The sequence below is a fragment of the Streptopelia decaocto genome, assembly GCF_964273445.1.
Source record: "Streptopelia decaocto genome assembly, chromosome: 15".
Classification (NCBI taxonomy): domain Eukaryota; kingdom Metazoa; phylum Chordata; class Aves; order Columbiformes; family Columbidae; genus Streptopelia; species Streptopelia decaocto.
In genome coordinates this window covers 574,258-586,954 of record NC_138670.1, presented here as the reverse complement: position 1 = coordinate 586,954, position 12,697 = coordinate 574,258, and the positions used below count along the sequence as shown (strand labels likewise).

General features: G+C 53.0%; 1 protein-coding gene across 17 annotated transcripts in view; it reads left to right on the top strand.

The window, feature by feature from the left end:
• Nucleotides 1-12,697, top strand: part of FBRSL1 (fibrosin like 1) — a 476,831-nt gene that overhangs the window by 109,465 nt on the left and 354,669 nt on the right. For all 17 annotated transcript variants that reach the window (XM_082066493.1, XM_082066491.1, XM_082066503.1 and 14 more), the window contains exon 2: nucleotides 11,051-11,251. In XM_082066493.1, the coding sequence (XP_081922619.1) occupies nucleotides 11,051-11,251 (201 nt within the window). The remainder of the gene's footprint in view (nucleotides 1-11,050; nucleotides 11,252-12,697) is intronic.

Genomic DNA, 12,697 nt, shown 5'->3' with positions numbered 1-12,697 from the left:
TGTGCTTGAAGAATTGCTGATGCAAAAGGCTTAATGAAGCCAAATGGTGATGTTATTTATAAATTATAAAAGAACTTCTCTGCACATTCTTAGCCTGCTTTTTTTCTATTATGTTTTTTTCCTAGAGGAAGGCTTTCTCTAATGGGGTTTGAAAGCCACAAACCTCATCTGTATTATCAGTAAGAGTAATGTCTGGATGGGAAGTGTACTTGGTATGGAGGGAGAGATGGGGGATGAACCGCCATTAAGTGCATGTTAATTAACATGGCCTTGCAGCCCAGGGCTTCAGGAGAGACACAGTGGCCCGTTGGGTGCCATGTTTGGGAACAGCCGTGTTCGGGAGCAGGGCCGGGGCAGCTGGGGCAGGCGCTGCCGGTGCTGGTGGATGCTGCCGGTGCTGGTGGATGCTGCCGGTGCTGGTGGATGCTGCCGGTGCTGGTGGATGCTGCCGGTGCTGGTGGATGTTGCCGGTCCGCGCTGTGGCTGCCGGTGCGCGCTGTGGCTGCTGGTGCTGGTGGATGCTGCCGATGCGCGCTGTGGCTGCTGGTGCTGGTGGATGCTGCCGGTGCGCGCTGTGGCTGCCGGTGCTCGCTGTGGCTGCCGGTGCACGCTGTGGCTGCTGGTGCTGGTGGATGCTGCCGATGCGCGCTGTGGCTGCTGGTGCTGGTGGATGCTGCCGGTGCGCGCTGTGGCTGCCGGTGCACGCTGTGGCTGCCGGTGCACGCTGTGGCTGCCGGTGCGCGCTGTGGCTGCCGGTGCTGGTGGATGTTGCCGGTGCGCGCTGTGGCTGCCGGTGCGTGCTGCGGCTGCCGGTGCACGCGGATGCTGTGGCGCAGCAGCGGGCTCTGGCTCTGAGGTGGAGGTGGCAGGAGGACGCTGCCCTGCAGCCCCAGCACCTCCCGCGGTGCCGGCCGGGGCTGCACCGTGGGGTCTCGCGGGGTGCGCTGTGACCTGGGGACAGACGGGCATCTCCTGGCTGCCAGCGCTGACAGGGATCAGGGCTTCCTTAACGGTGCTTGAGAAACACTTTTTTAGCTGTTTTTCATCTGGAAAGCCCTTTGTATGGTAACACTATTGAGAGAGATGTGTTACAGCTCTTACTTGACTTTTGAGAGTGCTTTTTAGAACAGCTTTTAAACTAGGTGTCTCACATACGGTTGCACTGAGAACTGGTGTTAGAGCCTGGGGGAGGATTCAGGATGTGCTTGTTCTTCATTGCTCGTGCTGGTGTAGCAGTGAGAGTTGTTGGTAGCGTGTGTGTGTAATAGAATTGCCATGTCAGCTTTTCTGTTTCTGGTTATCTACATAAGGAGGCGGAGAGCTGATGGAGATGTCAGCTGTGATGTGGCTTATTAAGAAGTACAAGACAAAAGTGAACACAAGAAACCCTGTTTCCATGCAGGCTGTTCTCCAGAGTCTTTGGGTGCATCTGTTATGTCTTAACCCTTCTCACATGGATGGAATTTTTTGGTTCTTGCCAAAGGGTTGTGCTCATTTGAGCAAATACATACTGTGCACTGTATCTGTATTGTTCTGAGATGTTTACAAGGTGCTGTGAACAGTGTGAAGCAAAACTAAGCCCTCAGAGACGTGAATCTTGAGATGTACAACACCTCTTAACTAATTTGAGTGGCTTAGCAGTGATGAAAATTGCTGCTCTGTATCATGTTTGAATTTCTTATTGCATTTCAAATTGAGGGGTAGCAGCAAATGGAAAACTTACATGAACTTACTTTTTCTAGTCTGACTGGTAAAGCCTGGTTCCAGACAGGTTCCTACAAACGAGCTAGCCTTCAGTTCCAGGTCTGTGAAATGCAGGTAGAAGTGTCTGGATCTGAAAACAAGGCGTTGGGAGAAGCTCGTGGTTCTGCATGGGCTGAGGAAGTGGTTGCAAAGAGGCCCAGCTTGGGCTGCTTGAGCGGGGAACACCTGAATCCTCTGAACGTGAGAGAGTGGCAGCGCTGCTGGAAACTTGCTCCGCGGTGGGTCGGTGTCCCGGCCGCTCTGCCTGCCCGGGCTGCCTGGGACGCGCTTGGATAAGCGGGTCGGACCGTTGTGATTCTGCACGTTCTCCAGCTTGCTGGGTTTGTTCGCTCTTGAGCTTGAATTGTCTGCTGGCCTGGTGGAGTGTTCGCTTCGGTGCTTCTTCCTTAGGGGCAAGTGACACTAACCAGACACTAGTTCAGATCCTCCGTTCTCTCAGGAATATTAATGAACATGCTGACTTATCTGTTCCTTCTTGAATCACGTAAACTGATGTACCCCAGAACTGGTGGTGTCGTTTGTCAGTCTCATAGAAGTCTGTCTTCCCATTAGCGCTGCTCCTGCCCTCCGCTTCTTGCTTTCAATTTCATCTCCCAGAGGAAACTAGGATGGAAATGAGAATGAAATATGGGTTTCCTTTTTGAAAAGAAAACACACCAAATCTTAAGGGCTTCCTATTGGTACGCAGTGGGATTGGGCTACTATTTCTTATCCTTTGAAAATCCCAGCTGGAATTATTTAATGTCAAAGCATGGAATTTCCTAGTGTGAGACTCATTGCTGGTGAAGGCCGCGCTGGGATCAGAGGCATCGCCGTGCCAGGGAGCGGCGCTGGCACCGCAGGACACCTCGCGTGCACAAAGGGACGTTGCTGGTTTGTCCCGCTTCAAAGCTGAGTCTTGGGGATGAGAGTCTTCGGTTCCCATTGAAGTGACGTGCTGTGCGACTGACAGCTGGACGGGGGGGAATGAGCCAGCGGGTGATGCTTGCGCTGCGAGGAGGAGAGAGGGAAAAAGGAGAGGGGAGAGCAAAACAATTTGCTCCTTTTTCTGATTTGGTAGTGGGGTAGCTTGCTAGTGCACTTCCACAACTTCCCTTCGACCACTTCGCAGCTGGGTGGTTTTGCTCATTTGGATGCGTGATAAAAGGGTCAGATCAGATGATCACAGTGATTTCTTCTGGACCAAAATGAAAATGAAATAAAATATCTATGGTATAGAAGCCTGATGTCTTGCAGAGCTTTAGTTTAGATTACAACACCCTCCTTCGGAAAAACCTCTGAGTTTTGGAGGGTGTCTTCTCAGTTTCAGTGTAGTTGTGTAAAGAAAAATCCAGGAGCATATTCAGACAGTGCACTGGAAAACCAATAAACACCCTTTTTTGTTTCCTCCTTTGATCGAATATGGTTATTTTAAGCAGGCATCGGTGTCTGTGTTAGGGATCTCTAAAGCACTTCAGCAAACCGTGGGGTGCGGAGCAGGTGCAGCCCTGTTTCCAGACTCGTCCATCCGCGGTGGTTTAGGTGATGGGAGAGAGAGGAGCAGCTCTGCCGCATTAAACAGTAACCTTTCTGGCCTCTCTTTCTAAACTGTTGATCTCTTTATAAAAGAGGATTTGCGCTGCTGTTCTAATAAGAGTCGTAAAGTAATATATGTGTAATTAGAATTTAATAATGATTTGTGTGACTGGATCTACAGCATAAGCTGGTTCAAGTGATTGTGTAACCTTTGCATCGTGTTCATTATCTAATGTTGAAATAACAGCTGGAAGTTGAGGGACTGACATGCAGTTTTAAAATTACAGAGCTTGAAATTGCTGCTGTCTGTAAACATATGAAAATCTATTAATGACCTTTGAGCTCTCTGTAACGGAAAATGTTTTGTAGCATAGAATACATCAAAATTGCCTGCTGCTGTAGTGGATGTTTCGCCTCTCTCAGTGATTGCCTAGGGAATAAATGAAGGTTTCTTTCCTGACACAGATATCAGAATATTTGGAGCTATTCTAGGAAGCCCTGAGGATACATGGAAACATTTGGTTGCCTGTTGTTTGTTCTCACACACCAGTTGTAGTGGGGAGTGCATGGTGTGTGCAGCCCTGGCCAGGGGACCACGCTGCGGCGGGCGGCAGCCCGAGTCCTGCTCGGGCAGGGTGAGCGGACAGCAGCTCTGCTCCTGCTCGGACAGGGTGAGCGGACAGCAGCTCTGCTCCTGCTCGGACAGGGTGAGCGGACAGCAGCTCTGCTCCTGCTCGGACAGGGTGAGCGGACAGCAGCTCTGCTCCTGCTCGGACAGGGTGAGCGGACAGCAGCTCTGCCCCTGCTCGGACAGGGTGAGCAGACAGCAGCTCTGCTCCTGCTCGGACAGGGTGAGCGGACAGCAGCTCTGCTCCTGCTCGGACAGGGTGAGCGGACAGCAGCTCTGCTCCTGCTCGGACAGGGTGAGCGGACAGCAGCTCTGCTCCTGCTCGGACAGGGTGTTCAGACAGCAGCTCTGCTCCTGCTCGGACAGGGTGAGCGGACAGCAGCTCTGCTCCTGCTCGGACAGGGTGAGCGGACAGCAGCTCTGCTCCTGCTCGGACAGGGTGTTCAGACAGCAGCTCTGCCCCTGCTCGGACAGGGTGAGCGGACAGCAGCTCTGCTCCTGCTCGGACAGGGTGAGCGGACAGCAGCTCTGCTCCTGCTCGGACAGGGTGAGCGGACAGCAGCTCTGCTCCTGCTCGGACAGGGTGAGCGGACAGCAGCTCTGCCCCTGCTCGGACAGGGTGAGCGGACAGCAGCTCTGCTCCTGCTCGGACAGGGTGTTCAGACAGCAGCTCTGCTCCTGCTCGGACAGGGTGAGCGGACAGCAGCTCTGCTCCTGCTCGGACAGGGTGAGCGGACAGCAGCTCTGCCCCTGCTCGGACAGGGTGAGCGGACAGCAGCTCTGCTCCTGCTCGGACAGGGTGAGCGGACAGCAGCTCTGCCCCTGCTCGGACAGGGTGAGCGGACAGCAGCTCTGCTCCTGCTCGGGCAGGGTGAGCGGACAGCAGCTCTGCCCCTGCTCGGACAGGGTGAGCAGACAGCAGCTCTGCTCCTGCTCGGACAGGGTGAGCGGACAGCAGCTCTGCTCCTGCTCGGACAGGGTGAGCGGACAGCAGCTCTGCTCCTGCTCGGACAGGGTGAGCGGACAGCAGCTCTGCTCCTGCTCGGACAGGGTGAGCGGACAGCAGCTCTGCTCCTGCTCGGACAGGGTGAGCAGACAGCAGCTCTGCTCCTGCTCGGACAGGGTGAGCGGACAGCAGCTCTGCTCCTGCTCGGACAGGGTGAGCGGACAGCAGCTCTGCTCCTGCTCGGACAGGGTGAGCGGACAGCAGCTCTGCTCCTGCTCGGACAGGGTGAGCGGACAGCAGCTCTGCTCCTGCTCGGACAGGGTGAGCGGACAGCAGCTCTGCTCCTGCTCGGACAGGGTGAGCGGACAGCAGCTCTGCTCCTGCTCGGACAGGGTGTTCAGACAGCAGCTCTGCTCCTGCTCGGACAAGGTGAGCGGACAGCAGCTCTGCTCCTGCTCGGACAGGGTGAGCGGACAGCAGCTCTGCTCCTGCTCGGACAGGGTGAGCGGACAGCAGCTCTGCTCCTGCTCGGACAAGGTGTTCCCAGCAGCGTGTTTGAGGAGTGGGGGCCGAGGGGGACACCAATGTGCTGGCCTGGGCTTTTCATTGGCGCACGTGACATTTAGATATTTAGAAAGTAATGTCTGTCTTGCTAGAAGTCACCTCGCTCAGAGTTTCCCCCCTAGGTTGAAATAATATGTTACGGGCAGCTGCTCCTGCTCCTTTATGTTATAGGATCTCCACTTGCATTTGCTGCCCGTTCACCACGTTGAGTTCGAATCAATCACCTTAGTGGTCCTACCTGGTACCCTCCGGTTACCTCTTACCCCATTCGTTTTTTCTCTCCTTATTATTCACCTCATTTCATTTGCCTGTTGTTGCAGTTTCTCTCTCCATGGACCCATCTTCAAATCTGTGCCTTAAAGTTAATTTCTTTCATGTGTGTTTCTCACCTCCAGTATTATCTTTCCATTTGAATTACTGTCTCCTGTGTCACCTTCGTGCAGCTAAACGGTCAGTAGATTAACATGCGTTGTCTGCTTAGGAAGCACAAGAATATTAAGTCTGCATTTGTTTCTATTAATATGTTGCTGTTCTGTAAACTGGGTATCAGGTCAATAAGAATATTTTAAAAATAACCTAATTAAAAGTAAATCTGTTTCGTTTTCTCTCTGAGTCAGGATCTCTCCCTGAACTATTAAACAAACACATTTGACAACACTACTGCTAATTGCATGATAAAGGTGATATAAGGATAGACGGCGCCTAGATCCTCGGGGCTTTTCCATTGCAGTTTTGCTGGGAGAAGCTGGAGGCAGAACCAGGGACGAGCAGGGTCAGTTTTAGAGCCAGCAGTGGGGTTTTTTGTTTCCTTTGTGTGAATCCTTCTTCTGTTTGATGTTCAGCGGGATATTTCGTGTTCCCCAATGTAAGGAGTAAGTGCTGCAGTGAAGAGCTGTGGGGAGAGAAGCTGGGGGCTGTTTCCGCCTGGGCAATCAGCCGGTACAATGTGGGAGCGGGCAGGGGGGGCTAAACACAGGGTGGAATGGGCTTCGTTTGGCACCACGGCTGCATTTCCACTGCTGCTTGCGGGCTGAGGGCAGTTAGTTTATTACCTGTAGGTGTGGGTCTTTTGTCCTCTGCACCCTGGCAGCACGCTTGAGGTTTTTCCTCTAGCTGTGTGGGGTTTTTGCACTTTTTTCAGGTTCTTTAAGTGCCCCCTCTGTATGAAAAGTGTTTCCAGGGCCAGGCTCCCCCTGCGTGCTTGCTGAGATCTCCGAGGGGATGAGGGCAGAGTTGGAGCGGGCTGAGCAGACCCGCAGCGCTGGCTCCAGCTCCTCCAGGCCTCAGCGGCGCTGTCCTCGCCCACGGACAGCGTGGGGTCTGCTGTGCACAGGTCTCTTGCGGTGGCATTTTAGGGGTGAGAGCAGCCTCATCCGAGCCGAGGGCCGTGCACCTGTGTCACACACAGCTCGCTTTATAAACCAAGCGGTGTGCATCTTGAGTGTCGCGGGAGATTGCAGCTGTGCCTTGGTGACAGAAGAAAAATGGCTTTTCAGGAAGGAGTGTTCCAAGTGATTAAGGGTGTTGCCACCTCTGCTGCAAGCAGAGATGCAATTGCACAGCTATCTTGGGCCAAATAGCAATGAAAAAAATTAAAGCTTTTGTTACAAACTCTCAGAATCTGCTGCAGAGTCCGGGTTGCCTGCTTGGGTTGCCAGCCTGTGCTGAGGTCTTGGCCGGTGCATCTTCACTGCTGCTGGTGTGCGAGACGTTTCAGGTAGAGCTGGGAGAGGTGCCACAGTTACATCTTCAACTGAAGTGTTCTTTGATACCTGTACATCCGAATGCACGAATGGAGAGATAGAATCTGTATGTTTCGTGGAGTAACTGCTGGGAAAGAGGCTCTAAAGAAAAGCCTAATTCTTCCTTATCTTGTAACCACGCGGCCAATTAGAACCATCTGCTCTCCGTCTGTGGCGCAGACAGCCGAGGGGCTGCAGATGGAGAGGCTGTAGCCTGCCCTGGAAGGTGTGAGAGACATTCCGAAGTGAGGACAGGTAGGAGACAACCCTGGAGCACTGAGTAGTAACGAACAAAATAGTTTTGTGTGTTCTGGAACAAGATTTGGCAATCTCCTTCCTGGAATGCAGAAGAGAGAAAGGCCTTGGATCCACCAGCCTTCCCTGCAGAAGGGGACTTAGCGGCGCTGGCCGCGAAGGGGTGGCCAGCTCTGCCGGCTCCTGGCTTGGGCAGAACCCCCAAGGCTGGATGGATATGAACGCCTTCTGACTCCAGGGCCTGAATGCAGACGCTGACGCTGTGCGAGCCCCTGGGCTTTCCATGATGTGCAAATAATTGCTGGTCTGGGCTTGTCTGGGGGAAGGCTCCAGCGGAGCAGTTTGTCAGAAAGCCAGTCTCACCTGCCGGCTGGGATTTCTGGATTGAAGTCAAGGTACATCAATAAACATTGTTCACTGCAGTGATGTACTGTATGTTCTGTATGTGCTTAAATTTTCCAGCAGTTGCCTGTGCATAAGCACAGATGCAGGTCCAAAAATAGCAAGCTCTTGTGCTAAGTGAGGTCCCCAACTTGGAGGTCATAAACTTCAGTAAAAGAGCAATCGCTGGAAGGCTCTTTTAGTAGAGTAAGTAGAAAGGAAACAAAGGAGGCAAGAACAGAAACCCCACGGTCTCCCTCCTGCTCTCCGCCCGAGGCTGCGAAGAGGCCTGTGTTCAGCAGCACGGAGCAGCCCCGCGCTGGCCCGGTCGGTCAGAGCAGCTGGTTCAGCGTCCTGCCTGCCCGGAAACAAATCCTGGAGCCGCGTCCTCTGCTGAGGCGGGAGGAGCGGGACTGCGGGACAGGCGTTCTCGTCACGGGGCCGAGGAGCGCGGCCTCTTCCCCATGGCTGCCCCAGACGTGCTGGGAGCTGGGACACCTTCCTCCTCCTTCCTCCTCCTTCTCCCTCCTCCTCCTCGCTGGTGGCAGAGGCCAGCACGGCCTCGGCTCCCAGGCCTTGGGTCTTAATTCACGGCTGTTTGGAAAGTGCTTCAGATTCTTGGGCGCGAGTGGCACTACAAGTGAATGCATTATTTCCTTGGCTTTGATCCAGCTATGACTGTATTCCCTGAATTAATTTTGTAGCAGCTCAGTGGTGAGACAAACCTTAAATCTCCTCACAAAATGGGGATTAAAGCTAAATTTCGAAGTGGGGAACTCTGTCGGATTCAGTAGGGGGGAAACACAGCTTTCCAGGCTAGTTGTGTGGGGAAGTGAATCTTCTAAACCGTGCAGTGGATGTGCGGTGGGTGCTGAGGGAAGAGTTCCCTGAGGTATTAACAGGGCCCAGTCCGCACGTAAAGCCAGCTGCAATTAAAACCCAACCAGCCATTCGCTGTGTGATGTTAGACACCGAGCCAGGAGTGTTGGTACCCTCGGGTGGCGGCGTTCCCGGCCACAGGCTCCTCTCTCCCTTCTCGGGGCCCGTGTTGTCTCATGCAGCGTCTTCCATGGGGCTCCTGTCACGTTGCAGCTGCATCTGGTGTGAAGTGCACGGTTTTGGTGCCTTCTGTTTGTGATGTTTTGCTGAGTATCAGTTAACAGGTGTCACTTCCATTGCTCTGGTTTCTGGTTAGTTACTAAAGCTCAACATTTTGATTTCTGCCTCAGCAGCTTCCCAGTGAGTAGGACAGTGGGACCTTCTTTCAGTGGTATCTCGAACTGCTGCTTTGGAGTGTTATCTTAAAACTAAAAACCAAAGTGAGCAACTAAACATTAGGTTCTGTTCCTCATTTTATCATTTATGGAGAATAATGCCAAAATGATCTTCCTAGCTCTTTCACTTGTGGACTTGGCAAGCTGTGCTGTGTTGTGGTGTGTTCTGGGCCTCTGGGGATTGTTTTGGTTTTGGGCTGGGGGCTGTATCTTTGGGGGTTTTGGAACCTGCCGCTCTCCGTGTGTTTGGAGAGGAGGCGCCAGTCACGCAGCACCCGCGCAGGTGTCCGGAGATGGGGGCTGCCCAACCGTCTCTGAGCCTGCGCTGGAATAGGAAACAGCTCCATGTGGTTGATCATTCCTGGTCAAATTCCAGTGTCTCTGGGACCGTGACGTGTCATCGGTCATCGTCTTGCTGCACAGGGGAGGGTAACTTGAAGCAGTGAGTGATTTGGAGTGGAATCAGCATGTTGCACACTGAGGCAGTCAATCCACTAATTAAACAAGAGGGAGAGGAAGTAACGTAGAGCAATCACCAGGCTATTTCATCCTGATCTCTTATTTTCTTTTCTGTTGGGCTTTAGTTCTGGGGAGACTAGAGAGCTAATGATTTCCTTGAGCTCTTTTGCTGGCGGAGAGTGGGCCGTGTGGGGAGCGGGCCGCGTGGGGAGCGGGCCGTGTGGGGAGCGGGCCGCGGGGCGAGCGGGCCGTGTGGGGAGCGGGCCGCGTGGGGAGCGGGCCGTGTGGGGAGCGGGCCGCGGGGTGAGCGGGCCGTGTGGGGAGCGGGCTGCGGGGCGAGTGGGCTGCGGGGCGAGTGGGCTGCGGGGCGAGCGGGCCGTGTGGGGAGCGGGCCGTGTGGGGAGCGGGCCACGGGGCGAGCAGGCCGTGTGGGGAGCGGGCCGTGTGGGGAGCGGGCCACGGGGCGAGCAGGCCGTGTGGGGAGCGGGCCGTGAGGCGAGTGGCCGTGTGGTGAGCTGTGTTTCAGGGGTGCCAGCGTGCCCAGGGCAGCTGCTGAGTCAGCAGCGGGGTGTTAGAGAGGGGGGTGAGGCATTCCGGAAGATTTCTGTGGCTGCGGTTGGCAAAGTTGGCAGGGTAAGCGGTGCTTTCAAGGTACCTCCTAATCTATTTACCTCACATAAAAAATTGGGATAGAGATTCTACAAAACATTCCAAAAAGACTTTAGTTTTTACCCATGACCAGTTAGTAAAAGTCACCGAGGAAAAATTATCTAGCTGTGGTGAACTAATGTCACAGTGATTCGGCATATTATTTCTCCAACTTTTTTCTGTGTGGTGTGTGTACGGGGAAGGGTTGATACCTTGTCACCAAGAGTTCGGTTTTCAGTCCTCAAAGACGCCAGGGCCAGCAGTAATAACTCCCTCTCTGATCTCTCTTTCTACGTTAATTGTCATGACATGACTCTGCTTAGATTCTGTGTTGTAGTCCTGACTCGGCAGACACTTAACACTTAGTGCTCGGCCTCTGTTCGGTGCTTAGATCCCATTGATCTCTGCTTATTGAATGCACAGTGGGCTTTAGAGGCTCCATTCTCCCTGTGAATGCTGCTGTGAATCAGACTGTGGGCCCGAGGTGGGGCTGATATGTTGATTTTTGAGATCAGAAGCAGAGGAAAAGCCACCTCTGTTTCAGTTAGCAGTTAAAGGCTTTCCTTCAGGATGCTGATTTGTTCATGTGCTGTTGACGTATGGTTCCTGAATTAATCCGAAGCAAACTCATCCTCATAACCAGTTTCCAGCATCTCTGAAATTAATCAAACACATAGCCTGGAGAGTATTCATCCTAATCTAATCTAAAATTACTGTTCGCATTGTGCGTGCCTAATTATTCATCTTAAGTCATCTCTGAAAAGAACATGCTGTCCTGTTTGTGTTTGTATTCAATATTTATACTGCTTTATGCTTAAAAGTAGTCTCAAAGAACTTAGAGAACTTAACATTTTTTGTTTTTCCTCCGTTACAGAAGGACATGTCGCTAAAGCCTCAGGAGCGGAAGGAGAAGTGGGAGAGGCATCCAGGAAAGAAACCGCGAGAGTCCGAGAACTGTGTGTCTGCCGAGCCCAGTGAAAATGGCCACCCCAATGACGCGGGCGGCTCCGAGAGGGAGGCGGAGAGAGGCAAGGAGCGGATGAAGAAGAAGCTCCCCTTGAAGCCATCCAAACAGGTAGGAAATTATTTCTCATCTGAAGCGACGGTATCGTGCCATTTGGCCACCAAAGTGGTGTCCTGCGGGTAGGTTGGGGTTGTTCATGTAACTGGCTTCTCTGGTAACTTGTGCCGGTGAGAAACACTGTCCCTTACGGGACTTGGGGCCAAGTGCAGCAGTCCGGTGTTGTGGGCAGGTTTCATAGGCTACAATGGCAGAGCGAGTTTGCTGGGCGATGTAGGCAGGAAGGAGCAGAGCCCCTGCAGCTGCGAGCGCGGTCGCTCACACGCAGGCTCGCGGCTGGCGCGGTCCCTCCGGGCAGGGGGACAGCCGCGGTGACCCAGGGCTCCGTCAGCGGGACAGCCGCGGTGACCCAGGGCTCCGTCAGCGGGACAGCCGCGGTGACCCAGGGCTCCGTCAGCGCTTTCACACCTGGATCCATAACAAACACTTGCCCGGTTGTCCCTTGTCCGTTAACGTGGTGCCAAATGGCAGCTAGTGGGAAGACCAGCACACCTGACCCTCCAGCATTTGTTCATGCTAAGAAATACGCTACAATGAAAAACTATTTCTTTTATTCTTTGTGATGCAGAGAAAAGAGCTGTTTAACCCCAGGACACCTTCTGTTCTGTGAGACCAGCTCTGTGTGTGTGCCAGACAACAAGAGCTTGAATTGGCTGGGTATTGGCAGTCTTTTTTCAGACTTCCTATATTTTTAGGATTTGAAAGGATCGCCAAGGTTATCTAATGTAACCCCCTGCGTAACTTCACTACATACGATCTTTTGTGATTGCGTTGTAGCGTATTTGTTCAGAAAGGCTCACCGTTTTACATTGGAAATGTTAATGGTCTGCTCAGGGCCCTGCTCTCTGGTGGTTTGTCATTAATAAATTAGCAGACTTTTGTCTTCTTCCTTTTGATTAAAAACATATTTGGAATAATTCAGTATAAATGAGTTGTGTAAAGATACGAGTACTTTTCTGCTTATAAACGTTTACGTAGCAAACCATGTAACCCTGCACTCCTGGCAAAATATTTGCCAGATTTGTTTCTTTTAACTCCCCAAAGTGACACCAAATGTTTGGTTTTAGACTCATCATATGTAGTTAAAATGTATCAAGTTTCTTGTTTGTTTTTGCTGGTAGTTGAGTGATAGGGTTTCAGTTCCCCCCTCTGGTCACAGGTGCAATTAATTTGTGTACAAATAATCACTCTCCAATCCAGCAATCCTTGCGAAGCACGGACTGAGCTGGTTGGCTTTCCGCTCTGCTCCCCGAGTGCCTTACAGACACCAGGTGGAGGCCTGGCCTCAGTGGACACTGCGGGTTAGAGCTGGGCCTCCGCTGGAAGGTTCGGCTGCCGGGAGCTGGCTGCGCTCGGGGCTCCACCGCGCTGGATCCGCTCTGCTCCGTGCGCTCGGGGCTCCACCGCGCTGGATCCGCTCTGCTCCGTGCGCTCGGGGCT